The sequence below is a fragment of the Micromys minutus genome (genome assembly GCF_963924665.1).
Source record: "Micromys minutus genome assembly, chromosome: 25".
NCBI classification, from domain to species: domain Eukaryota; kingdom Metazoa; phylum Chordata; class Mammalia; order Rodentia; family Muridae; genus Micromys; species Micromys minutus.
Genome location: NC_137960.1, coordinates 9,584,704 through 9,611,698, shown reverse-complemented (window position 1 = coordinate 9,611,698; position 26,995 = coordinate 9,584,704). Strand labels below are relative to the sequence as shown.

The 26,995-nt window shown below is 51.9% G+C and overlaps 1 protein-coding gene across 3 annotated transcripts; it reads right to left on the bottom strand.

Annotated features, from left to right (window-relative positions):
* Positions 1 to 224: 224 nt before the first annotated feature.
* On the bottom strand, positions 225 to 25,385 carry COL6A2 (collagen type VI alpha 2 chain). 3 transcript variants are annotated; one of them, XM_080937973.1, is made up of 28 exons: positions 25,315 to 25,385; positions 19,439 to 19,587; positions 18,730 to 19,328; positions 18,508 to 18,528; positions 17,667 to 17,732; positions 16,367 to 16,420; positions 16,226 to 16,270; positions 15,870 to 15,896; positions 15,673 to 15,699; positions 15,536 to 15,580; positions 15,256 to 15,309; positions 14,811 to 14,873; positions 14,188 to 14,250; positions 13,926 to 14,015; positions 13,344 to 13,406; positions 12,700 to 12,762; positions 12,416 to 12,478; positions 11,803 to 11,865; positions 11,304 to 11,354; positions 10,912 to 10,947; positions 10,508 to 10,570; positions 9,806 to 9,868; positions 9,624 to 9,659; positions 9,112 to 9,157; positions 8,824 to 8,976; positions 8,226 to 8,678; positions 8,092 to 8,130; positions 225 to 2,351 (listed from the first exon to the last, which is right to left on the bottom strand). In XM_080937973.1, exons 2-28 carry the CDS (start codon positions 19,572 to 19,574, stop codon positions 1,753 to 1,755), a joined length of 3,081 nt encoding a protein of 1,026 aa, XP_080794099.1. In that variant the 5' UTR covers positions 19,575 to 19,587; positions 25,315 to 25,385; the 3' UTR covers positions 225 to 1,752. The 3 variants fall into 3 exon arrangements, with proteins under 3 accessions (XP_080794099.1, XP_080794100.1, XP_080794101.1); XM_080937974.1 differs by having other exon boundaries at positions 25,232 to 25,316; XM_080937975.1 differs by lacking the exon at positions 225 to 2,351 and adding an exon at positions 4,100 to 4,881.
* Between the last annotated feature and the right edge of the window lie 1,610 nt (positions 25,386 to 26,995).

Below are 26,995 nucleotides of genomic sequence, written 5' to 3'. Positions count from 1 at the left end.
TGCAAATGTCACTTGTTGCAAGGAGATTTTTACAAGAGGAGGGGGAGCCCCAGCTCACTAAGATTAGTAGCCTATTTTAAAAGGGCAAGTTGGGATAAAGCAGGCAGTAGAGAGACGGCAGCAATTCCTCGGTGAGTACAGGGCTGTGGAGCAGCTGCCCGAGAGGGACCCTGCCAAGTTTCTGCAGGACCACAACTGAGATCCATTTCTTGGGAATCGTAAAGTATTAGGAAACATGAAAACGTAGCCAGGGGCATTAATAAGAACTATATGATTACAGCCCGCAAACATCTTTTCAGATCAAACGTTGTGAATATACACAAAACCAGAAGTGTTCAGCGATTGAAAAACACGGTGCTTCATGAAAGATAAACCAAAAGAAAAAGGGAAGGGTCTGCCACTTGGACAAAAATCTAAAAAGGGAAGACACAGCCAATGGTCCCCGAGAGGGAGATGTTCACATACAGGAAGGCAACTGGATATGGCTGCTGGTGGTACCAATATTCAAACAAGTTCAAAGTCCTTGGCTTTAGGTTGCAGCTGGCAGCGTTATCAGAGGCCATCAGTTGGTGTGGCATGGCTGTGAGCGGGGTGCGGAGAGTGAGGATGGGGGGGGGAGGGGGAAGGAAGGCAGGGCTGGAGAGTGAGCCAGAATGGGTGTTGGAGAGAGAGGATGGCTTGATGCCAAGATTCCACCAACACAACTCACTTTGGAAGCAGAATTAGTGTCTACTTATTGAAACAGCAGGGCCTTGGACCCACAATACCAGACACAGTGGTAAAAATCAGCTCCGATCCCTGGAGGACTCGTAAGGGAAGAGTTAGGGGAAGACCCAAGGAGTCAACACAGGTTTGCTTGATCCAACTTTTGGGAAACAGAAGGCCTCCTAAGCTTAGGAGCTGAAAGCATGTCTCTGGATCTGTGTAAACGCGGTCTTTCTATCTCATGTTGGAAACTAAGAGATGGATAAAAATATATCCATCTTTGAAAAAAATGGAAAGAGGGCAATTTGGACAGATAAACATAGAACATCTCATGGGGACTACTGTGACACTGTCTGCTGCCAAAGACAAGGAGATTGCCAACTTGGAGCCAGGCCTGAGGCCGAGGATAGACTCTCCATGGTGCAGGCAGAGGGCCCCAGCCCTATCCAAACCTCACACCTGGACTTCTGGCTTCCATGTCTATGAACCCGGGAGCTCCTCCCCTGACTTCCATTTCTTTGGTCTTTTCTCCTGTCCTCCTGTGCTAGTGTTATCTTAGAGTGAAAAGGAGACCTAGTGTGGTACCTGCCTGGGATAAGGCCCTACTGGGCACAGACACTGGGGATCTGGCAGCAACAGGGAGGCTCAAACCTTTATTGGGCCATTGGGTGTGTGACATGGTGTTCTCAGGTCTGATCTCCCAAGATAGGGAAAAATGGGCAGAGAAAGACAGGGCCCTGGGAAGGACTGGTACAGGCCAGCAGACAACCTCTCAGAAGCATGAGGGGGAAAGGGGAGGGGCAGAGGCTGTGGGAAACAGGCACCAGGAAGACTCTGGGGTCCTCCAACACTTGAGGGCAGGTAGGATGGAGATGTGGGAGCTGAAGGTAGGTAAGGGGCTTTGGCTTCAGAGTCCTTCTGTTCTGATCTTGGGGAAGGACTTTTACTTTCTAGAAAGACCCAAATGTACCATCTAGCTGGGACTGGCTAGGGTCCTATTAGCACCACAGATGGGAGATGGTCAAGAAATGGCAGATCATGACCGTGCTAACAGATCCAGCGGATGAACCTGTCGAAGAAGCTGGGTTGGGCCAGACTGTCATAGTCTTTCTCCCGGAAGATGGCCGCCCTGTCACCCAGGCTGATCTTGGTAAGTACATCCATGTCCACGTCCCCGCCCACAGCGACCACGGTGGGCACCACGTTCTGCTTACGCATGGAGTGCACCGACTCCTCCAGGCTGTCGTTGCCCGTGACGCCATCCGTGAGGAAGACGAAGGACAGCTCCGCGTGACGCCGTGCCCCGCCCCGTGCCCCCCGCACCACATTGTTGATGGCGTGCACTATGCCTGTGCCCACGTGCGAGAAAGAATTGAGGTAGGTGGCTCTCTCCAGTGCCTCGTGGATGGTGGTCACGTTGTAGGTCAGTGGGAAGGCCACCTGCTGCTGATTCTGGCTGCTGTACTGCAACAGAGCCATGCGGGCGTTGAGTGGGTCATCATCCCTTCGTGCCAGAGTCAGGCGCCGGGACACCTCCTCCACGAAGCGCCGCACCTTGAGGAAATTCTGCTCGCCCAATCGCTCCGAGCCATCCAGCAGGAAGACAATGTCCACGGGCCGTTGTGTGCACTGGGCCACATAGAGCTCTGCAGGGAAGATGTAAGGTGGGCCCAGGCAGGCAAGGGGTGGCCAGCTTGAAACTCCTCCCATCTCTGCATACAGCCTGCTTATTGGATCCCAGGTCACAGGGACTTTGGAGTTTTACTCACAGTGACCAATGGAGGGCCTCAACAGAGCAGCTCCTTAGGAGCATGCCTACTGTTCCCCCGGACTTCTTTTCTTAAAGGACCCCAAACTAGAGGACTAGAGATCTGGCTAGAGACCAGAAGATTCATCTCTTGTCGCCAAGCATGGTCTCAGCCTCCGTCAACCACGTCTGGGACTCTGAATAGTCCCAACTTTTTCATTTAGCCCAAGGTTCAGTAACTCACGTAAAAGTCTCTCTCTGGTGGGAGGGGCCATGGTGGGTAGTCACCAACCTAGATACACAGCATTTGGGACCCCAAGGAATCACATCAAGAACAGCCTGACTCCAGTCATGTATGACCAAGAATGCTAAGGCAGGACCCAGCTGACAGAATACCTACCCCACCCCTACCTCATCTGTGCCTCACCTCTCCCTCCCCGTCCACTCTAGTGGTGTGTGAGGGTCCATTCAGGGTATGCTAGCACAGCTTACCATTTGACCGCAGCAATGCATAGTTACAGGTTTCTTTTTATAAAATGTTTACAGTCACTCACTACCTCTGAGTCTGAGACCTGAGTTAGGTGATGTGTCTGATGGGCAGGGTCTTTCTTACTGAGCATATTAACCACGTTCCTTATTAATTAATTGCCCACCATTTCTGGAATCTGCTCAGGATGTCCAGAAATTTTTGGGGGAACGATTGGATTTTCTAGCTCCTCATAACTGACTGGGCCACCTCACAGTTATTACCACAAACCCAGAGTCAGACAGACAGTGGGGGTTGTTGGCTTGAGCATTTTCCCTTAACATCAATGTTTCTGGGGCCTGGAGGAGACCAGGAGACTCCGGTGAAAATACACAAGTAGTTGGGAGTTTGGGGGTTCAGGGGTTCTGGGCTCCATTTCTGTAGGGTTTCCTTCTTCTACCTGTGACTTCACAGCAAGGAGTCTAGCCCCAGCCTGCTCTGAGCAGCAAATATGGGATGTCACCCTCTGGGAGGATAAACCTCACGCTGGGAGAGAGGGGCACAGATGCGGTGGAGGATATCTGTCCAGTCTGAGGAGGTCCCTTGAGCTCAGGCAGAACATGCCATTTTCATGAACTTGCCTGGATAACTGGTGACTTTGCAGTGGGTCTCTTGCTACTCCCCATATTGGAAGAGGATGCTTTTATGGTTCTGAGTCAGGTGGCTGAGGGTATCAAAAGCCCTGCCTGTCACACAGTCTCCTCATGATGCCTTCATATACACAGAGACCAGGCTGGGCACACAGCCTGCTGTTTGGGGCACACCGGGACTTTGACCTAGTGGGTATGACAGTCCCATGGTTTCTGTGAGCTATGATCACATACCTGACACCAAACATGGGGCACAGAAAGGACCAGGACAGGGGGAGCTCCCCAAGCGTTCAAATAGCACCACTCCCCCATCTGTGCTTTTTAACTTAGGCCCACCCAGCTGGAGTGAGAGATGGTATGCTCTGCTGAAAGATGCCCAGAAGTTTACATCTCAAGAACCTTAATATAATCCCAGCAGTACAGTCCTTTGCCAGATGTGAGCTCCTGGGGCTTAAGGTGGGCCTTCAATCACTTATGTCCTCATAAAAAATGAAGAAAGCAGCGCACGTCTTTAATCCCAGCACTGGGGGTGGTGGGGCGGGGCAGAAGCAGGCGGATCTCTGTGAGTTCCAGGCCTACAGAGCAAGTTCCAGAACAGCCAAGGCTGCAATACAGAGAAACCTTGTCTCTAAAAACAGGAGGAGGAAGAGGAGGAGGAGGAGGAGGAGGAAGAGGAGGAGGAGGAGGAGGAGGAGGAGGAGGAGGAGGAGGAGGAGGAGGAGGAGGAGGAGAAGTCAGGACACAGGGATACAAAGAAAAGAGCCTATGGGGAAAAAGAAGTGATGTTGGAGTGGTGTGCCCACAAGCCAGGGATGGAAGCTCTACCAGAGGTTGGAGGAACCAGGAGGAACCCTTCGGAGAGTATCACATTAAAGACCTAAGATTCTAGACTTGTGGCCTCAGGGGTGGGAGAGCAGGTTCCTAGGTTCCTACTGCCTAAGGCCTCAGCTTGTGGGGGCAGCTCTGGGACTCTATTAGAAATGAGGGGTTAGCTCTGGCTATCTGCCCACAGAATCTTTAGCAGAGTGCCAGCGCCGTCTCTGGGTCCCCTGTGATATCCCTGTGCACCAGTTTAAAGGTGTCAATGAACAGCTGCGTCCAGTCCTGCCGCTCGACCCCTGTGGAGAACTTGGCCCTCTCGGCGGTGTAGACCATCACAGCCACCAGTTGGGAGTAGGCGGCTGGGTTCTGTGTGAACTCCGTGGCGTTTAGCAACTGCTGGATCAGGGGGATGGTCTTGGGGAAGGTGGGGTCCGGACCCTCTTCCGTGCGGAGGAAGGTGACCGGGGGCTTGTTCCCAGGCCATGGTTCATCTGCAAGGGAGTGCCCAGAGAAGACTTTAGGAGGTCTAGTGGGTGTGGCTGGTCTCCAGCCCTCCTTAGGCCTCTGACCATGGACAGTGGTTAGGACTGAAGATAATAAGCCCAGGGAGAAAAGTAAGAGACAGGGGGATGGAGCAGGTAGTGGTGTGTCTGGTCTAGGCAGGAAGCGAGCTGGGCTGAAGAAGCTGATAGCAAGCAATGCAGCCAAGGAGACAGAGCTCTGGAGAAACTCAGCGCGGAGCATTAGTGCCCAAGCCCAACTGAGAGACATGAACAAATGCTACAAATTTCCACATTCCTAGGAAGAGTCAGCTCCAGACAGCGCCCACGGACAAAGCCACAATAATCTTTCTGTCCCAGAGTTAGGACCTGACCATGAGGGTCTGGGACTGTGAATGGTACAGGTACCAAGGGAGAGCAAGATCCTCCCTCTCTCCCTCCCTCTTCAGCTTTCTCTCTCCTCCCATCCTCACTTGCTCTGTCCCTCACCTTCCCTTTTGTGTCTCCGTCTCTCTCTCCCTCCCTTTCTGTTTCTGTTCTTTCCTTTTCTCTTTGCCTCTATTTCTCTTTCCTTCATTTCCCCCCCCCGTCCCTCCCTCCCTCTCCCCCCCCACTAGTCCCTCTCTGGCTCAGTGTCTACTGGAGTGGACAGGCATGACTATGGTTCAGTGGATGTCACAGTCAAACTGACTTCCTTTCCTCTGGTAACCAAGAAGGCATGAGGAAACACAGATGTATCCATCCAGGGTCAGGACCTTGAGCCTCCCTGGGTGAGCTCTAGAGCAGTGGTCCTCAACCTTCCTAATGCTGAGACCCCTTATACAGTTCCTCATGTTGTGGTGACCCCTTCCCCATAAAATTATTTTGGTGATACTTTGTAACTGTGATTCTACTGCTGCTGTGAATCATAAGGTAAACACCAGTGCTTTCCTATAGTCTCGGGTAACCCCTGTGAAAGGGTCACTGGCCATCAAAGGGGTCGGGACCCACAGGTTAAGAGCAGCACTAGAAATTCTTCTTTATCATCTCCACGATCCATGCTCAGGTCTCTCCACAGTCTTTGGTCACTACTAACTTTCTTCCTACAGTCTTGAGCTCCTCAGGGACGCTCAGTGGTCCCTAATGATGGAGACCATATTCCTATCAGAAATGCTCACAGGGATGCTCACCCAGGACCTCGTTTATAAACACAACATCTAAGGTTACTATGCTGCCCTTACCCATCACCATATTTAATTTACTTTGAAATTTCACATAACAATCAATGTAAATGTGCCCCATAAGGGAAGTAGAAGGGGCATAGGGACATGTGGAAGGTGGAGGGGACCTTGTAAGGAGCACTATGCTTTGTGGGGACCTAGGGCCTCAGAGTAGGTTGACATTCTAATTTCCTCTTGATCTTGCCACCCTCCAGAGCTGGTGTGTTCAAAGGTGGAAACCGTCTGACCCTGCACCCCATTCTGAAGCCTCTGTACCCTGTCATCTAGCGTCACCCTATTCAATCCAGACAGTGATGTCATCAGAAAGGAAGATGCAGAGACAGCTCTTTGAACACAGAAGTGAACTCTCCGTAAGACGCGAGGCACTCAAATTCGGCAGGTATAACTGAAGTAACCCATGAGCAAAGCCTCAGAGACACGAGGTTTACTCAGAAAACCAACACAACTGACCACTGCTTTCGTAGCTATTGAAGCCTCGCAAGACGTCGCCAACAGAGCAAGCGTGTGACAAGATTTACTACCTTTCTTTCCTGATACCAGAGTTCAGCAACTAAAAGGGGAGCGTGCTACTGCATAAAGACAGCCCCCGAAACACACAACTTGTTGAGTAGAAACCTGAACCTTTCTGACTGTGATCAAGAGCAAGACTTGGGGATCAACTTGTCTGTGCTGGAGGGGTGGGGTGTCTGTGGAATCAGCCTCCCCTATACAAACCTCACTTAAGGCTTGACAGTACTGGGCTACAGTTGGATACCATCCCACACCAAAGCACAGTTTTACTTAGGAGCCCTGTCAAGGTGCCAGGAGCCAGGGTCGAAGGTGGAGCCATAGGGTCTCGCTGCAGACATGGTTCCCCTGGTCTTTGACAGATACCAGAACTGGTAACTTGAAACTTGAAGCCAGTGCTTGGAACCCCACACAATCCTTCCCAGGTAATTTCACTGGGTGGCCGAGGCCAACGCATGCCCTGAGAATGTTTGCTCGGGAGTGGTCTCTCTGTTTGAACAGTGTGAGACCCCGACTGTCACACCTGTCCTTACCGTCAGGTGGGCTCGGAGTCTGTGCACATGCTCAGAGGGTCACCTTGTCTTTGGGAGGGATCTAGAAGCAGCTGAGGCTTTGTAGGGAGATGTAGCTACACAGTGCAGGCTATGAGGACTATGACCAGTGGCCCGTTTCCATAGTAACCCCACTATGCAGAACTGGCCCAGCCCCTACGTAACCAACACCCCTGGATGAGTAAAGCTTGCAGAGGAGACTGAATGACCCCCGAGGCCCTGGGACATCTTCCTGAGGTTCTTGCTCAGGCACTCTGCAGCAGAATCTTGAGGGAGGCATTGTCAGGGACCCTCAGCATAGCAGGGACACCTCCTACCCTCCCTTGGGAGTAGCAGATCTGATGCCAGCCTCTTTCTATGAAGGCCACAAAGGCAGCTGCAGGGTTAGAAGCAAAGCTATCAACTGCTAGTGGGTATCACAGTGCTTGTCTCCAGATGCCTACCCCGCCCACCAGTTTATCTTTTGACCAGAGCTTGCCAGGCCTTGGTAAGGGGATGGCTCTAGCTACGTCTGCCCACAACTGGGCTCCTGGAAGTCCAGGAATGAAAGGAAGGCAAGGGAGAACCTGACCCTGTGGACCAAAAGGAGAGCACCCAGTGATAGGGAGACTTCAGATTCTCATAAGAGACTCCTTTGGTGCTGAAATGCCTTTTTGATCAATGGTCAAGAGCCAAGCACTGCCAGGACAGCAGTCTCTGCCCAGATGGTACCCTGCAGGGGCTCAGGATGACGTGCTCTCAGGAGCCAGTCCTCACCCTGAGCCTCTGACTTTACCATGGCAAGGGTGAACTTCAAGGGTTTCTCCCTAAGGAGGTGCCGCCACATCGACAAACCCTTGAGGCTGCACAGTTCCTGTTAGAACAGGAAGGATGCTGGGGCTGCTCTGCTTGTCTGGGATTAAGGTTTCAAGTACCCCGGTTACCTGTTTGGCAGGGAAGTTCTGGACACACGATCTGGGGGTCTAGAAGAGAGAAGAGAGGCCAGGTCTCTATTAGTTCCTGCTGGACTCTAGGTAGTCAGCCTTCTAGGGGTAAAGGCCTGGGTTGCATCGCTCACCTGGACAAAGGACGTCTTCCATGTCGTCGATGAACTTCTCAGCCACCAGGTCGGAGAACAGCGTCATGTTGCGCACCTGCTGCGGCTTGTCACAGGCAATGGAGTACAGGTTCTCACTCTCATGAGTCTCGTGGAACATGTCACCGATGCCGATGGCTGTCACGGTGACATCTCGGTCACACAGTGCCCGAAGATTGAGGTCATCATCTCGGGGGTCATGGCGCCCATCCGTGATGACCACTGCGAACACCCGGGTCTTCTGGCGCCGGCTCTCTTTGATGAGCTGATTATAGGCGAACTTGAGGGCAGAGGGCGTCCAAGTGCCGCCGGCAATCCACTCGAGGTTTTTGACAGCCTCCTTGAAACTGGACAGGGAGTTGACTCGCTCGTCGTCCAGCCGGATGGCCTCAAAGGTGCCCTCGTGGCTGTACTGTACCACACCCACACGTGTGCCTACAAGAGAGCAGCAGTGTGATCAGTGTCCACCATGGCTCGGCCACCTGGAGTGACATCATGGGGTGTGTGGCAAAGCCATGATTCTGGCCGGAAGTAGGGTTCTGGTCTCTCTACCCCGGGGTCTTTCTAGGTTTTCACTGACCTGTTTCAGACTTGGGGTCCTTGGCAATGGCGCCCAGCCTGTTGACCACATTGATGACAAAGTTCTTCTCCAAGGTGAAGTTGGTGTAGCCGATGCTCTCAGAGCTGTCGATGACGAAGACCACATCCAGGGCACCACAGCGCTTCTCGCAGTCTGGAAGGGTGTGTGGGAGACAACATTAGTGAGCACAGAGTGTGAAGACACTTAGGGTACAGGGCCAGAGATACGGTGAGCGCCATCCCTCCGGCAGCAGCCATGCACACATTCCGACGTGCTAGGCCAACTCACCACAGCACCCACAGGTCTCCCTCACATAGGTCATGACGTCACACTCCTGAAACACAACCCCCGTGGGTGCATTTAGTCAGGGCACACCTACCGCTTCCTCAGGGCTTCTACAGGAGTTCCTCACCTCATGTCGGCTGATGTCTATGCCCAATTATAGAATAACGCTTGATACACACATCTCCAACTTTGCTCTCTGACCTTACCCATGCCAACTACACCCAAGGACCCCTCTCCTATGGCCTTGTCTTACCAACTTGATCACTGCTGACTTTGCCCTCTGAACTGGACTTAACTCTTGCCAACCTTGATTCATCTTCTGACCTTGTCTCGGCCAACATCAAACCTGTTGACTTTAACCTTTGACCCCAGGCCTACTAACTTTGTCCCCTGAGTTCATTCTATGGCTTTGCCCTGGCCAACCCTCCATACCTATGCTCTTGGCCTTTGATTTTTAAGAGAGAGAAGGGCACTCATAAACAGTATCTTGATTCTACTATAGGTTATACACCTACCGTGAGACCAGGGTCTCCTGGAGGGCCGGGTTCACCCTGGAGGACAAAGGACAACAGTAAGAAATGTGGCTTCTGAGTCCACGTGTCACCTAGTACCACCACCCAGTATATACTGACCCATGGGCCTACTAAGGGCAGAACCAGGAGGCTCCACATACATTAGCCTGCCTGGCTGGGTTTACCTCAGGTCCTGGGATTCCTCTTGGTCCTCGAGGGCCAGGTTCACCAGGAGGACCAGGATCAGCCTGAGGAGAAACAAATAAGTAGGCTCAGTATAGTCCTGGGAGGTCTCTCTGCTCCGTAGGAGTATTGATCCCCCTGTCTGCTGGGAGTACAGTGGGCAGGAAGTACTAAATCACCCACTTCACCCTGCGTCTGGCATCACCCTAACAATGTCTCGAGCATTCACTATCAGAGCTTTGTAGGCAAGACAGAGTAGAAGGCCATCGAGGGACTCAAAGATAATGCTGTGATAAGTCACACCAAGACATCCAGTGGCCATCTGGGTACTCCCGTGTGCCCAACCTGCCCACCTATCTATCCATTACCTGTACTGCCATCTCTCCAGTGACCTGCCAACCCCGCCCACCTGTCCACCCGCCACATCTGCCTTTCACCTTTATATGTGTTGTCTTGCCCTCTCTGTTCTCCATGCACCCACATGACCACCCTCATACTTGATGGTGCCAGGCACGTGGAAATGAGCATGGCATGGGCTTGGCCTGTGTCACTGAGCCAATGGGAGATGCTGGCTGAGGACAGTGTGAAGAACTGAGGAGGCTTCTGAGCCTGGCCATGCCCTGGTGCCAGACAGGATGATGTTTCTTCAGTGATCTTAGGCTCGCCTCATGTGTCAGCCCATTGCCCAGGAGGGTGACACTCACTGGCTCCCCTTTGTCTCCCTTCCGTCCGGGTGCTCCTTTCAGACCAAAGTCTCCTCGGCCTCCCTGTGACACAGGAAAGATGTTACCCCTGGGCAATGGGTAGTAAACACACCCCGGCCCCACACCATGAGGCCTTCCCTCTGCCCCAGGGATTCAGAGGTGCCACAGAAACCATATGCGTGGCCGAGTATCTGTTAAGGTTGCTGGGCATTTTCAGGAAAGCCTTAGGTTTTGTTTGGAAAAGGACATAACACAGGAGCTACCATGACTTAAAGCCCAGCCAGGGCCCATATGGCCAGTCCTGGAGCAAGGAAATGACCGAAAGATGAATCCCACCATGGACAAATGCAGGGTTTCTACAACTCCAGCAGGGAAAGGCTGATTGGGATAAGACCTCCAAGTACCTCAGGGCCTGGTGGGCCGGGTTCTCCTTTTTCACCCTGTGAAGCAAGCGAAGGCCTGTCAGGTTGTACAGTCACAGACCCCCAAGTCTGTGACAGGCAGAGAAGACCACCTTGGAGCTAAGATCACCCCTCACGATTTCTTGGATATCAGAACTCATACAGGAGTTCACACACACCTGAGGTAAAGGTCACTGAACCCATACATGCTGCCCCAATCCTGGGCTATGTTTGATCCCTGGTATCTCCTGGTGCTGGCCGACTCTACCTTTGCACCGAGTGACTGGTGACCCTCATTCCCTCCCTTATTCCTTGTCCCACATCAAGGAACTTCAAAAGCCTTGCCCAATCCCTGCAAGCTTTTCCCGGGGGTTCTTGTCCCGTGCCAGACTTACTGGTGTCCCTCGGGGTCCTGGGTAGCTGAATCCAGGCCTTCCGGGATCTCCCTAAAGGGGAAGGTTGGGTTAGTTGGAATGGCTGACGAAAAGGAAGTATCCAAATAGTACAGGGTGTCTGGTGTAGGGTGGGGGCAGAGGCATGAGCCTAGCCTTGATGGATGTGCCAGATAATCCAGGGCCTTTGACATGCATTAGAGAGGCCACGAAGACCAGGCAGTACCCACATGGCTGTCCATCCTGCCGGACCCCGCCATGTTTCCAGGCAGATCATTACTGAGGAGGGCAAAAGAGAGGCTGCATGGTCTGCTACTGCTCTCTGTGATCAGAGGCCCAGCCTCGCTGCCTCGGCCAGTCTCATTAGGAGCTGGAAATACGGGGTTCAAGGGAGGCCTCTCTCTTTTAGGGTCCCAAGCTTTTCCTGTCACCCTCTTGGTAGGCACCTCCACAGGCAACTGCTTTTGGCCCCATCCTATATTGCCAAGAGGAAGGGACATACCTTGGGGCCTGGCTGTCCCGAATCTCCTCGAGGCCCAGCATCACCAGGGTCTCCCCGAGATCCCTGAGGGCAAGACAGAAGTCAGAGCTGGCCTAGTCACCTGAGATGGGGATGACCCTAACTTGATTTGGCCAGCTCTGAGAAGATGACAGGTCTTGGCAGCAGGGCCACCACCTTGCCTGGGGCTAGGGGCTGGGAAAGGCAGGGAGTAGATAGGCAAGGGTTTGTATTGAGTAGGGATAGGGAGTGGATAGGGGGTCTGGGGCAGAGTGGGAGTTTACAGAACAGGTTGGAAGTGGGAGGGACTCCGGGAGGCAGGGTGAAGAGTGGGTGTCGAGAGGGCTGGGGGCCTGGGGTAGAGGGTTACAGAGAGTGGAGTGGGGAGATCAGGGGGCAGGTGAGGGGCAGACGGGGTAAGGGGCAGGGTGGGGAGATGACAAAGGTTTAGCGGAAGAGTAAAGACGGAGAGTTATGGCCAAGGTAGGGAACATGTGGAAGGGGTGGAGGGCAGGGTGGAGAATGGTTAGAGGCTGAGAACAAGTTAAGGGGTGAGTGGGAACATGGGACAGGGTGCTCTTATGACCTCAAGTTTTCAAGTGTCTTTGATGCTGACCTGCTTTCCTGGCTCTCCAAGAGCCCCCTGGGGGCCTCTGGGTCCCGGCAAACCTCTGTCTCCCTGCAAAGAAAGAAGATGGGGTAAGAGGATGGGGTGGTGGGTGAGATCAAGCTGCCCTGGGCCCACTCCCCTGTAGTGGTCTTGCCTTGGCTGGGTATGGGAGAAGGTTAAGTGAGGCAGGTTGTACTGAGCACAGGTCCTTCCAGCTCCCTCCCTCCACATACTTCCTGTCCAGGGTGTAGCCCTCCACCCTGGCATCTGCCACCTTCTGCCGAGCCTACCTTGGCTCCTTTACTGCCGACTTCTCCAGCCAGGCCTCGCGGCCCCTCAGGACCGGGGTCTCCCTGTGAGAAGACAGGTCTGATGAGGTTTGGGCCAAGGAACAATTCTGATCCTCCTCCAGAAGCAGTATTGGGGTGTGTGTGTGAGAGGACAGGGTGAGAGGGACATGTTATTTAGCTTCTCGGGACAAAGACATCGGTATAGGGAGGGTAATGTCAGAATGGTGGTACTCTCCAGATCTATACCCCCAGTCCTGCGGAAGCCCCCTGCGGTAGGGACCCTAACCAGCGCAGAGGGAAGGATCCTTCACCACCATCCTTGAGAGCTATGGCAGTGGGAACCTACAGGAATGTGTATGTCTGCAGTTGGGATGCTGCGAGATGGGGCAGTGTGCAGCCTCCATCAGTATATACGGCATGCACAGGCTGGGCGGTGCCTTTCCAGACGCCTTAGGGAGAGCTGGGAATGGGAGCCTGCCCGTCTAAGGCTTACCTTCTCAGACAGTACAGGGACTTCCACCCCTCCCCATCAGTGGTAAGACCTCAGAGTTTTGTTCTTCTGGGGGGGAATGAGGATGGGGCCAACCCATCGGCTTTATGGAGAGATTCCAGAGAAGAACCCCTTCCTCCTTACAGCAACTTACCTTCTCCCCCTTTGGACCATCACTGCCTGGGCCGCCCTTGGTCCCAGGGTCTCCCCTGCGTCCCTGGATGAAGGAGGAATGTCACTGCTGGGAGGGCCATGTGGGCTATCTCTGGCCCAGGCTCTCCCTTGGGACCCTGGGGACCCTGAGCCTGGTAGTCCCTCCTGATATCTGTCTGGGCCTGGGGCTCCATCTTCACACTGCTGCCCTGTCCCAGTCAAAGACTCAGGTGTGTAGGTGCTTCTGGTCAGACTGTAAGTCCTGGCCAATGACTGGGATGTGGCTTGGACCGTTAGCGTGATCATTCCTGCTCCCTCCCTGAATGGGCCTCCTTGGACTGTCTCTTCTAAGAGTTAGCCCTGGGATGTGGTCCCTACCCCGAGTTCATCCTTGTGGGAGACTTGAAGGGAGGTTAGGGAAAGGGTTGGTTGGGGATAAAGGGCTCCGTGTATCCCCAGTGCCATTTGTCAATGGCCTCTCCTCAGCTCTGCTCCCCAAAGTGGTGCCACAGAGGAGCCAGCCTGAAGCAGGGGCCTGGTCTGACAGAGAGGCGTAGGGCGTGTGGGTGCAGGATGAACTCACAGGCTCTCCTTTGGGTCCACGGGGGCCAGGCCCTCCCTTGCCTCCTTTCACTCCTGGACTTCCAGGAGCTCCGTTGTTGCCTTGATATCCCTGTGTAAAGCAGGGACAACTCAGCATGGCCAGGTGAGTGGCTGAGAACGTGCAGGCTCTAGTGCATGATGGTGCTCTTAGCCTGTCTCCCCATCCCTCCCCACATGCATGAGGGCATAGGTCGGTGTGGACCATATCCTGGGCAAGGGCAGTGGGCAGACCAGGGACTCACCTTGCTTCCTTTGTCTCCAGGATCTCCTGGTGGTCCCCTGCGTCCTGGGCGACCAGAGTCCCCCTGGAAGGGTTAGGGATGACATCAGCTTTGTTTATGGACAGGTGCTGGGCAGTGGGGCCGGATCATCTAAGCTCTCCTATGTTCTTGGAGCACACCGGATTCCAGGAATAATGGGGTACCCGAAAGGCCAACCCATGAGCCCAGTGTAAAGACTGCTGGACTATCTGGGAAAGGAGCCCTATGTGAGTGGTCAGAGTGGGATGTGCCTAAGGCAGAGGCTCAAGGGAGACGGGACGGGGACATCTCAGGTCTGGGTTCCTAGAGAAAGGCTACCTACCCTGTGACTAAAGGTCTAGGGCTACCAAGGGCCAAAGATCACCAGGACCTCAAGAAATAGGGGCTGCTGTGAACAATGACTAGAGACTCATTCAAGATCTCCGCAAGTGTGGAAGCGGAGGTGGACAAGCTGGGGTACATGTGACCTGCTCTTGAATAGTGAGCGTGAGGCCAGGACCTCCCTGCTAGGCTTCACAGCCTGGGATGTCCCCTCACCCTAATCAAAGCTGACACAGGGAGCCCCAATGCCCACTCTCCAAAGCTGTATCTAGCCAAGCCCTTACCTTGGCACCCTGGTCTCCTTGCTCACCCGGGCTTCCAGCTTCTCCGGGGTATCCATCGGGGCCCTGTGGGAGATGAGAAAGGCTGTTTGAGTCCCTACTAAGTGCTGGCACAGGTGGCCTGTGCTCCCCTTTAGCTAGGAACACTGACACAGAGCAGGGACCCCAGAGCTGCTGCTCATTCTGGCTGTGAGATCCCGGCTCAACAAGAGCCATGTCTAAGCCTGGTCATCAGAGATTTGGAACTTCCCAGCCTAGGGCCATGAGCTTCACATGTCCAAGGGTTGGCTCATCGGCTAAGGAGGTGTTTTGTGAGCTCCAGGCATGGGTGAGAGTCAAGCAGAAGAGAGAATCTAAAGACTTGCTTCCGACTCTGCCTGGTATCCATGTCCCCTGAGTGACAGTGACGTCTCATGTGCTAGGCAGCGAGGATGGAGAAGTTACTTACCCGGCTTCCCGGGTCTCCCTTGCAACCAGGAGGCCCAATACGGCCCAGTTTGCCCTGAAAGGAGAAGATGAGATATCAGAGTGTAGATCTGAGGTCCACCCAAGTCAGTGACAGTACCACTTAGGCGCTTGTATGACATGCCGGCTAGGACCGGGCCAGGTGCACAGGCGTGGAACATCCTCACCATGCGCGTGTGTATATGTTTATATGTCTCTATCTGTGTGAATGTAATTATGTGCACGTGGGGTGGGGGTGGGGCACAGCGGTGTCTGGTGACTACCTTCTGTCCATCTGTTCCATTCTTGCCAGCTAGACCGGGCGCTCCCTGGAGGTGAAGAAAGAAAAAGCGCCTGGTCAGTCTCAATCCTTGTTCCTTCTGAGCAGCATGGCAGGGCACACCCATCCTTTCAGACTTACCTTCCGACCATCCGATCCAAATTCACCCTGTGCAGAAGGAAAGCAAAGTGTTGGTTAAGGTCCCAAGCTTCACAGACACTGCTGTCTTTGGGGTGCAGATGAAGATACTCAGCCCAAACGTGAGATCTTCCGACAGGCTATTGCGCTATCAGGTGGACGGAGTGGCTGTCCGTGTCCTGTGCAACATCACGACTTACCTTCTCTCCCTTGAAGCCAGGCACACCCTGAGAGCAGAAGGAGAAGACAAGAGTGTTACTGAGAGCCCGTCAGCAGGTGCATCTGGATAAACAGATTTGAAGGACAGCCAAGACCCAGCATTGAGGGCGTACGCAGCGACTGCGTCATGCCTGGAAATCATACGTGAATCCTCAAAACATGACAGAGGAAAGGTGAAGCTGGATATGTAGTTTTGGGGTGACCTTCAAACTGTACAGGTGTTCCTCTTCTTTGGCAGCTGGGGCTGGACTGCCCTTAAGGGCAGCATGAGGAGCTTCCCCAAACTCACCTCCCTCCTTTTCCCTTCCCCCAACCCAGCCCTGGGTAGAAAACTTGCCTTGGGTCCTGGGAATCCAATGGGGCCTTCAATGCCAGGGTCTCCCTGTGAAGAAGGAACAAAGAACCTTGGGTGTGATCCCAGCTCTGGTTGGGGGTCAAGTCCAGAGGTCAGGGGCCAGAGTTCATGTGGGGAACTTACCTGTCGTCCTTTCTGTCCAGGCTCTCCTGGCTCACCCATGTTGCCCTTGGCACCCTAAAAGTAGAGGATGGTGAATAGGGTAAATTGAGGCATGGGAGCCCTATCATCTCCTGGGAGAGGTTGTGTGGCAAAAGTTGTTGGTCCCTCTCCACACGTGAACACCTTGGAATGGGATCAGTTTCCCCAGAGGGCTGGGTGGCCTCCACCAGGCTCTGATGACTCTCCTCTCTGAGCCTTGATAGACAGCTCTAGGATGCCACACTGAAGATGGGCAGAGCAGCTTCTCAGCTGGGGATGCTGGTGCTGCAACCTCTGTACCACAGCCCAGACCGCAGCTGAGGCGTCCAGCATACCACTCACGGGGCCATGAATTCCTCTCGAATGGGATGGGCATGGGTAAGGCACGGATTAAAGGAACTAGAAAGACCGGAGCTTCAGAAAACCACCCAAAATTAGACTCCCTAGGAATTGAAGTTTTAACCTTATATCAGGGCCCCACTAAACAAATGCACTTGATTATTACTATTTTTTCACTTTAAATGCAAAAGGATGGAGAAGAAGGAAAAAACCCATGAGGTAAAAGAGAGAGGAGGAGGGTAGATTAAGCAGAACAGGTGGGTCTCAGCCCTGAAGACCCTCTAGCATCCTCCTCCCAGGGCCCGGATCACCGCTCCACTGTATGAGTGGTAAGGTAGCTCCGAGTGGCAAATTCATTCCCGGTTATCACAGGGTGGGCATTCTCGTAGCCAGGAGTGGATGGTGCAGGAGACATCTCACCAGCCACCCACTGCTGTAGAAACCCTCACTGTACTAGTAAGAGCCACTTCAAGTAACTGGTCTCAGCCTCTTCCTAGCCTTCTGGTTAATTGACACATGAATCCTTAGTTTCAAACACAGTAGTAGTGAAGCTGGAAAGGGTTTATTTTATATAGCTCTGTTAGAAAAATGCCAGGCAACCATTCCAAGCAGAGCCTTTAAAGCCTAGAACCAAGTCAGCCTCCAAGTGGATGCCTCAGTAACCGGCAACCGTATCACTGACAGAAGTGTATTATGTGTGTCATTTCCCTACGTGAGCATGCCTGCTTACTTCACAAGTGTATTTTAAGTGGCATATCTTAATAGTTTTTTAAACATCTCCTACCTCTCTCAAAATATCATTCAGAAGGAAATGGATGAAATTGGAAGTTTAGTTTCTCCAAGTTTAAAAGGGCTGAGGCCAACCACGGCCAGCTAGCGTTTAATGTGGAATTCACGCGGGGGCCTCCTGAAACATAGGCCATGCGGTCTCCAGGCATCTTACCTTCTGTCCTCGGTAACCCTTAGGTCCGTGGGGTCCAGGAATCTCCAGGCAGCTCACCTTGTAGCACTGAAATGAGGTGGACAAAGAGCAGGTCAGGTGGGTAGGACAAGTCTCCAGCTTGGTTTGCACTGGGGACAGGTATAACCTTGGATTCTCAGAGGAAGTTCCCAAACACCCACACAGACAAGCAGAGCTGAAATGAAGGACCAGACACAGGATGCTAGACAAATGTGAGCAAACATTTAGTTAAATCATCTAGTCACATTCTGGGTAAGTGAGGCTGGTCTAAACATTCTGGATAAGCGAGGGGAGGATTCTGGACAAGCGAGGCCAGGTTAAACAATGGCAGACAGTAAAAGGAACCAATAAGCTCTAGCCACGGCTAGGCACCATTTATATTTTGGGGACTGATTTGCCATTCTTTTAAGTAGCTGTTCTAGGTTAGATGTTTCCACAGAAGGAGTAGGGAGGAACTTTTCCCATAGGGACACAATATCTTCCAAGGCTGTAGAACCCCAAGACAGGTACATGGTTTCTAGTCTGGGTTGGATAAAGCTCCCTAGTCTGGTACATGACTGGATTTCTTCAGAAATGTGACTGGTAGATAGCGTTATACCAGCCTCCCCGCCCCACCCCTGCCCCGGGGATTGGGGTTGACTGGGGATGAAACTAGAGTTTCATCTATGTTTAAGAGACTCAGGCCTAACAGAGCAGGTGGACTTCAATCCTGTTGCTGCTATGGTCTGTTCAACCAGGAGTAGGGCGTTGGTCCGCTGCTGGGTCAACAGTCTTGGTTGCCACCAGGTAGTGTACGTTGTGTTGTTGTGACAAGGCAACTCACCTCTCCATAGGCTTCATGTTTCTGCAGAAAACAAAGAGACCCAGATTAGCCTGAGCCTAGAGACCTGTGTACCACCTTCTGAGTCTGGGTGGGGGTCGAGGATGTGAGAGGACTTGACCCCCTCGACTGCCTTATTCACAGAGGGACGCTCTGAACTCCAACTACTGCCATATTGGTGGGTGGGCAATATCCTTAGCCTCTGCCTGAGCCGCAGATGCTCACCATGACCTTGATGATGCGGTTAATGGTGTCTTGGTCAATCTCGGTAGAGTCGGGCCGCATGGTGGCGTAGTTGTTGCGGTACAGCTCATGGGGGGTGTTGGCGATGTCCCGCAGGCCTTGTTCATTTAAGTTCCTGTTAGGGGCCACAGCAAAGAGCCGGATGCCCTCCTCACGGGCACGCTCAGCCTGCATCTTGATGCCCCCACAAGGACTGCCTGTGACGTGGCCATCGGTGATGACCACGGCAAAGTTGACCACACCCCGACCGCCGTGCTGCCGGATCTGCTGCGTCATGTTGGCCAACGCACAGTCGGTGAAGGTGCCCCTGCGGAAGGAGCGGATGCCTTGGAGGCTCTTAGTGAAGGAGGCCCGGTCGCTGCCTGGTGGGCTGAACACCTCCACCTGGTCCGAGAAGTGTAGGCCACCGTAGCGCCAGCTCAGGGCCACCTGGTCCAGGTAGAACTCATTCTGCAGCTGGCTGATAAACTGAGGCACAAACTGCTGCATATGATAAAGCAGGCTGTCCGTCGGGGACTGCATGGCCACGCTCTCCGAGGTGTCCAACACGAAGTACACATTGACCGGGCAGTCGGCCTTCTCTGGAGGTGTAGGGCAGGGTAGACATTGGACCCATCAGGGCATGCCCAGTGGGGGCTATGATGTGAACCCACCCTTACCCCTTGAGTACCACTCTCTCCCATCCAGGTACCTGGACAGTTGTTGTTCCTGTCAGTGGTGGAGATGTCAGGAGAGATGACTTCCTGCTGCTGGGCATGGAGGACCCCCAAGAGCCCCCCAAGCAGGAGCACAGAAAAAGAACCCTGGAGCATCTTGATAGTAGTCATGTGCCCTGATGTCCTGCAATAAGAGGAGGGGTCATTATAGACACTCCTTCCCCCAGTGGACATCGCTGCCCTTCTGGGGGTGGGATGCACATAGCTTGTAATTCCCTCAAGGAAACAGGGGTCTCCATGTCTCATGTTGTTGCCCCCGACCCACCAGGGAATCATGCCTCTCCAACTCCTCTCTATTGTCTGCAGAGCTCATTTCTAGGCTGAATGCAGACATCCAGCTCTTCTCTGTTCTCTGAAGTCAGGGTACACTTAGATGGGCCCATTTTTGTGTGTGGTGGACACCAGGGAGAAGTGTCTCTTCACACATCCTGCTCCAGGATCTTCACTGGGAACAGGAGGAAGGAGAAACAAGCCCGTTCCACCCAGGCAGCCTCAGGGAAACACCCTGGGGATGTCTTTCTCCCTGTAGCCTTGTTCCCCTTCACGAGGGGCATTGGTAATGGCTGAGTGGAGCCAGGTCTAGTCTGACACAGTGATTTTTTTTAATATGACTTTCCATCAGGTGCTGGCAGATTCAGGGCAGCCCTTTGCCCACTGTGGGAGCAACAGGACCACTGGACAAGAAGTCACACAGATGTCCTGGAGCGAGGGTGTGTTCCCGGAGAGACTCTGTCCAAACCTGTTATCTGGGGAATTACATCAGTTAGAGGCGGTACCCCAGATTTCAGATATTACTTGATTATAGTTGAAAAATGGGTGGAGTCAATGAACAGTGAGTGTATTTGACATTAAGGATGGAAGGAACCAGGTAGGACACCCATACTTGCAATCTCAGCATTTGGGCATCTAAGACAGGAGCCACGAATTCAAGACTAGCTGGGCTCCATAGCAAGATCCGTCTCAAACCTATATTTACTCCAAAAAAAAAAAAAAAAAAAAAAAAAAAAGAGATAAACTAACTATACCTGAGCAATTGTGATATAGATGGTAAAAATATCCAAGGGACTGAGAATAGATCATAGAAAGCAAAGTAAGCAAAACAGACTGTAACAGGATACAGGTGATCTTGGGAGAATCAAAGAAGTGACAGGAGACCTTGTGTTGAAGATCACGAAAGCCCTTTATCACCAGGAAAACAGAATCAGTTAGGAAATCTAACTTGTAATGAGAATTCTGAAACTATCTGCATAGGAAAAAACAAAGCAACAACAAACTCCAGGAAACACCTAAAGGAAAAAAAAATCCGTTGGCTGTTATAGAGACAGCCACAGTTGTTCCAGAGTAACCTCCAATTTTCACCTCTTGGTTCTCATATGCTAGAATAGTCTTCTCACAACAAATCATGCTGGTCAGTGAACCGGTGCTGCACAGCTTCTAAGGTGAGGTCTACTTGTGATCTCAGCACTCACATTCGTGCGCGTGCGCGCGAGAACACACACACACACACACATGCACACACACACATAGTCACATATGCACACACATACATACATATATACATACACATACACATCACATACACACATGCACACACATACTTACACATAGACACATACCACATGCACACATACATACAGGCATATGCACACACACCCCACACATGCACACACACACAGACACATATGCACATACATATACATACACATACACACATATACCTCACATACACACATATATACCATAGAGAGGCACACACACACCCCCCACACATATACACACTCACATAGACACACACACATATACACCACACACACAGGCAAACACACATACACACACACCACATACAGGCACACACACACACACACACACACACACACACACCCTCTACACATATTCATACAAATACATACACACACATACATACATACCACACACACAGGCATACACACACACACATATACACACAGAGATATAATTTTTAAAACTCCATTATCACATAAGTGTTTCTCAGTATCTGCCTCCAGGACCTCCTATAGACACAAAAATCTGATGCCTAACTGCCTTCTATAAAATAATATACTATCTGCATGTAGCAGATGCACATCCTCACGTATACCTGAAATTATCTCTATGTTGCTGTTAACCTTAACCACAATGGAAACTCTATAAATATGAGTTATGCAGCATTTTAAAGACACCACCAGGGAGTAAAGGTCTGTAAATACTCAGTACAGGTACAGATTAATTTTCAATCTGTGACTGAATTTATGGGTGTGGGGAAAGTGAGCACAGGCGCCTGGCCATATATCATTTCAACACATGATTGATATATATTTAAAAGTTTATTTTTACTTTATCTGGATGGCGTTTTGCCTGCATAGATGTTATGTGCACCACATGTGTGCCTGGTACCTGTGGAGGCCAGAAGAGGGTGTTCCATTCCCAGGAACTGGGGTTACAGACTGTAACAAACTGTTATGTGGTTACTGGGGATCGAATCTGGGTCCTCTGGAAGAGCAGCCAGTGCTCTGAACTGCTGAGCCATCTTTTTATCCTTATAACTAACATTTGAATATAACCTTTGCCAAGACAGATATCCTAAAGGATAGGCCCCAGGAGAGTCAAGTTAGATGTTAGTAACAAGAGGAAATGGGGAAATTCTCACATTGTAGAAATTAAATACCATGCTCTTAAGACAACTAACAAGTTAAAAAAAAATAAACCAGGGAGGTAAGAGAGCGTAAGAGAGCACTTAAAACGAGTAGAAACTAAGAAATTTCTAAAACACAGCAAAGCAAAAGAGGGGGGCACACAGCCGTAAGAGTTTATACCGAGACTAAGAGCTCAGATCCGCAGCCTAGCTTACAACTGAAGCGACTAGAAAAGGCCCAGCAGAGACAATCCATGGCTGTCACAGAACAGTGGAGATGAAGAGAGGGCACACAAGACACGAAAAAGTCTATGAAATGAAACCCGGTTCTCAGAAAACACAAGTGTTTGGCTAGGCCAACAAAAACCTCTTAGAAGAAAACTCAAAGGAATTATAGACGGACGTTGACACCTAACACCCAGTTTGACACACCTGTTTAATATTAACAACAACTGTAGCACAGGATTGGGGGCGTGGCTCGGTGGTAGAGCATTTGCCTAAGATGCACAAGTAGACAGAAACTTGTCTCAGGTCTGAGCTCTAGTGCCTGAGTGCGCACATGTACACACACACACACACACACACACACACACACACACACACACACACCATGAAACCAATCAGTCAGAAAATGACAATTGGTGTGGATATAAAGGAATTTGGGACCCTGTGCACAGCTAATGAGACTATAAGATGGTGTAGTTGGTGCCAAAACTCTGGAGGCATCTCAAAACATTATAGACAGAACTGTCAAATAATATAGATCTTCCATTTCTGGGTCCACCTTTATTTATTCAAAGAATAGAGAGACATTTAGTCCTTCCCTCCCCCACAGGCTCTCACCATATAGCCAAGTAAGTTTTTTTTTTTTTTTTTTTTTTTTTTTTTTTTTTTTTTTTTTTTTAAAGAAAATCTACTAGGAATGTGGGAATATTGTAACCAGGCAACTCACAATAAACCTACAAATGGCCAGTGGTCAGATGATGTAAAGCTGAGGTAAAACAGACTTAAAGCATTGCACACCACAATGGGCAGATTGGCAGAGAGCAGAGGACATGCATTCTGGCCTGCTTCTTCTTCTTTTTTAAAGATTTATTTATTCTATATAAATACACTTATATAATAAGTATCTGTCATCAGACACACCAGAAAAGGGCATCAGATCCCATGACAGATGGTTGTGAGCCACCGTGTGTTTGCTGGGATTTGAACTCAGGACCTTTGGAAGAAGCAGCCAGTGCTCTTAACCACTCAGCCGCCTTTCCAGCCCCCTGGCCTGCTTCTAATGGTGGGTACTGGCAATGAGTGGAGCCAGGGCCCCTCAGATCTGAGCTCCTCTTTCCCTGGTCATTTCACAGTCGCGTGGACGAGGAAGCTACCCTGTGTCTACCTAGCATTTGTGTCTTGGATCTCCAGTGGGCACCCACGGAGATTCCGTTCATAGTATGGGTCAGTTAGTATTGAGGGCAGAGGCTGGGTTCCTAGGTTTGCTTATGGGCAGTACCCCACAACCCCTGACTATTTGTGGGGGTTCTCTAGATCCTTAGGTTTCATGAGTGGGCAAAAGAGACACAGGAAGGCTGGCTAAGTGTAGCGTGGAACCATGCAAAAGGAAAAAACAACCCCAAACTCACCATCTGTATTCTATAAACCACGCTATCCACATTGTCTTAACCCAGTGCTTGGGCTGTGAGCCACCTATCTAGGGCCCCAAGAATCCCTGCTAGCTGAAACTGGTAGGTGCTTCTAAGTCTGACCTTCTTCTGAGATCAGAAGGCAGAGCTACCTCTAGGAGGGCGGGTGTGACAGGCATCTTATGGCAGAGCCTGTGAAAATTCACAGCCCCTTCTCATCCTGGATTCTGAGAGTATTATCAGAGAGCTCCTCGATGCCCGTAGCTTCCCATTCCCTGCCAAGAGACCTGCTTCGAGGCCTCTCCAAAGAAGATCTGACTGGATTTGCTAGCAAATCACTGCTGGACAGGAAGGAACCCACCCTCCAGCACACAAGCTGCCCAAGTGGTAGAGTCTCTACTACTTCTTCCGAGGTCTGTGCTGGCTTCCCGACACCATTTCACTGGGAAACTTTCACTGTCCCCAACATGCACAGCTCTCAGAATGGATGCTCTCCCGTCTGGTACCACCTGTTCCCTGGGACCCTAGGTCCAAACCCAGTCTCTGGCCCCACTTCTTCCCTCTAAGGGACCCCAGATGCCTGTGTTACCACCAGTTTTTGTGAGATGAAGCTGTGAATGCCCTTTTTCTTCCTTTTTTCCCCCTCTTGCTATGTGTGTGCTAGCCTCGAAGCCAGAACTATTTAACTGGAAAAAACCCCAGCAACTTAATCTGGACCTTAAATGTCCCTTGTAGGTATCTTGTCCCTCTATGGGTCTTGGCTCCATGCCTTCAGGTAAGCATGGGGGTACCCTCCCCCCCCCAGAATACCCAGACTTCATGAGGGGCTGTGTTGCTGTCTATAGGAGAGATGTCTCTGAGATTGCCCACTGTGCCATAGGAGTACCCAAGGGAGTCCCAGTGCTAGGACAGAGCCGAGGGTGACAGACATTATTGAAACTGGGTCCACCCTCATCTTATGGTTCCTGCCTGGTCTATCTATCCATAAGCACAGTGGGGGTTCCTCGAGATGGGGAGGTGACTCCTTGGGAGCACCTGGCTTGCCCACTGGTAGGATCCGAGACTCCTTCTCTGCTGCCCACAGAGTACCCTTGAAGTCTATCTGAGGAACTAGTTCAAGTGGCTGTTATCTTCCTTCCCCGTGAAGACGACCCTTCCCTGGGGCCTGCAGAGAGGCTAACAATGGACCCCGTCTTCAGGTTCGAGTCACAGCGTGACTTCCCATTGAGGCAGTTTAGGTTTCTTAACCGTTGGGGGATAACTCAGATCTGCTAGAAATGGCCATGGGTCAGACCAGATGCCAGGCACTCAGAGGACTGGGGACGAAGGGGGGGTCTGGTCCACCAGGGATCAGCAGAAAGTTGTGTGGAGTCCAGAATAAGAAGCCTGCACCCCAACCAGTCTCTGTCGGACAGAGGCCTAGGAGCCACATGGAGACTAGAACCTGGGGCTGGACTATCTGGTTTGGGGAGAACTATGCTTACCTTAGACTCCTGAGGTGCAGCTCCTGGATCCTGTTCCCCCTTTCTCCCGGTGTCCCTGCTAGACACCATAAGAAGAAGCTTACCTGGCTTGGAGAGGACGTCAGGGTACTTCCGAGGACAGCCAGGGTCCTGACGGCCCGAGGTGCGGGCGCCGAGTGGGCAGGAGGGAGGGGACCCAGGCGCGGCCCGGGACTGAACGGGAGGGGACCAGCCAGGGGCCTCCCACTTTAACTCTGTCCCGGGCGGGCGGATGCCTGGGAAGCACGACCGCTAGGGGTCGCTGCGGCCCCGTGGTTGGGCGGGGTCAACGGGTGGGGCTGCTAGAGCCAAGGAAGAGGGGGCGGGGAAGGAGCTGGGGGAGGGCAGGAAAGGAACGAGAGAGGAGGGAGCGGCCCGACGCGCAGTAGTGTTGGAGCTGGACTGTTTTTGTACTGTAGTGCCTGGTGACTATTTTACCCCCTAGCATCCATCCTGGTCAGCCAGGGCTCCCTGCACCTCTATAGAGTTTTCTTACTGAAGTTGGGCAGGGTGTGGGTTGAGCGTCTAAGTGCAGTGAAGGGATACAAAGAACGTGTCTGTCTTTAGGGTCCAGTGGCCAATGGGTTGTTGGGAGGCTCTTGGGATTTGAAAGGGCCCTGAAGAGGCAAGAGGACCAGGCATAGATGTAGGAGCCCAGACATTGGTATATATCCCTTTCCGCCAAGAATCCCAGAGGTCGGCTTTGAGTGGGGTCTGCAGTGTGCATAGGCAGGCTATGGCTAGGACGCCCCACTTTCCAGCCTGGAGTAGGCCAGCATCACATACCAGCATCACTTACGTGCAGTTCCTAGGACCCGGAGCCCTGACCCGACTATTAGCAATGCAGCATCAGTACCAGCCTTTCCCGGTACTGTGCTGTGCTCTGTGCTGGAGGTGCTTGGAGAGGATAGGGAAGGACTAAGCGGGAGGTGTGAGTATGTATGAGTGAGTGTCTTGGGTGCTGTGTTTGCATCTCTCTCCCGCTCTTGCTGTCCTTTTCTGTCTCTTTGTCTCTATCTCTGTTTCTCCTCTGTCTCTTTCTCTCTATCTCTCTGTTTCTGCATCTGTCTGTCTCTATCGCTGTCTTTCTGTTTCTGTCTCTGTCTCTTTGCATCTCTCTGTCTCTTTCCGTCTTGTTGTCTCTCTTTCTCCGGGTCTCTGTCTGTCTGTGTGTATGTGCATATGTGCACACAGTGTATGGTTGTGGTGTATGTGCACTTAAAGAGAGCATCTGCCTGGGTCACAGTGTGCCCGGGTGTGGCAGCTGCATGGCCATGCCAGACTGCAGCTGATCTGGCCACGCCTCAGCTTTTGTCTACTTCCTGTCTTGGCTGCTCTCCGGCGAAAGGATGCTGAAAGATCTGGACTGGGATTCATCCTCCAAGACAATTTAGGAGTGAAAAGGCTGAAGTTTCCCCACCAGTTCCTCACAGGGAGACACCAATGCCTGTGGATACCACTGCCAAGTCTTTAGCCTGATCCCTGCTTCTCAGAGGGTTCCCATTAGCATCCAGAAGAGCAGTGGGCTTCAGAGAAAGGAGCAGTAAGGTAACCATTCCCTGACAGTAAACGACACTGTCTTGATTGGGCTCAGGTAGTCTCTAGTACAAGGTAGGGGGCAAATTGTTGGAGGCCTTACCCTTGGGTAGACCAGGGAGCACCTCAAAATGTGGCAAAGTGGGAGTTTGAAGGGTGTGGAGGATAATGGAGTTGGATGGTTACTCATGAGGTTCACTGATGTCCCAC

What these genes read in the sequence shown, in the direction of transcription:
- COL6A2 (XM_080937973.1), bottom strand. Translation starts at nt 19,574, where the DNA reads ATGACTACTATCAAGATGCTCCAGGGTTCTTTTTCTGTGCTCCTGCTT. An exon ending in CAGGACCCCGAGGGACACCA is followed by an intron (nt 10,948 to 11,303) that starts GTAAGTCTGGCA and finishes CTTGCTTCACAG; the next exon opens with GGTGAAAAAGGAGAACCCGG. An exon ending in GGACCCCAAGTCTGAAACAG is followed by an intron (nt 8,679 to 8,823) that starts GTCAGTGAAAAC and finishes GCTCTCTTGTAG; the next exon opens with GCACACGTGTGGGTGTGGTA.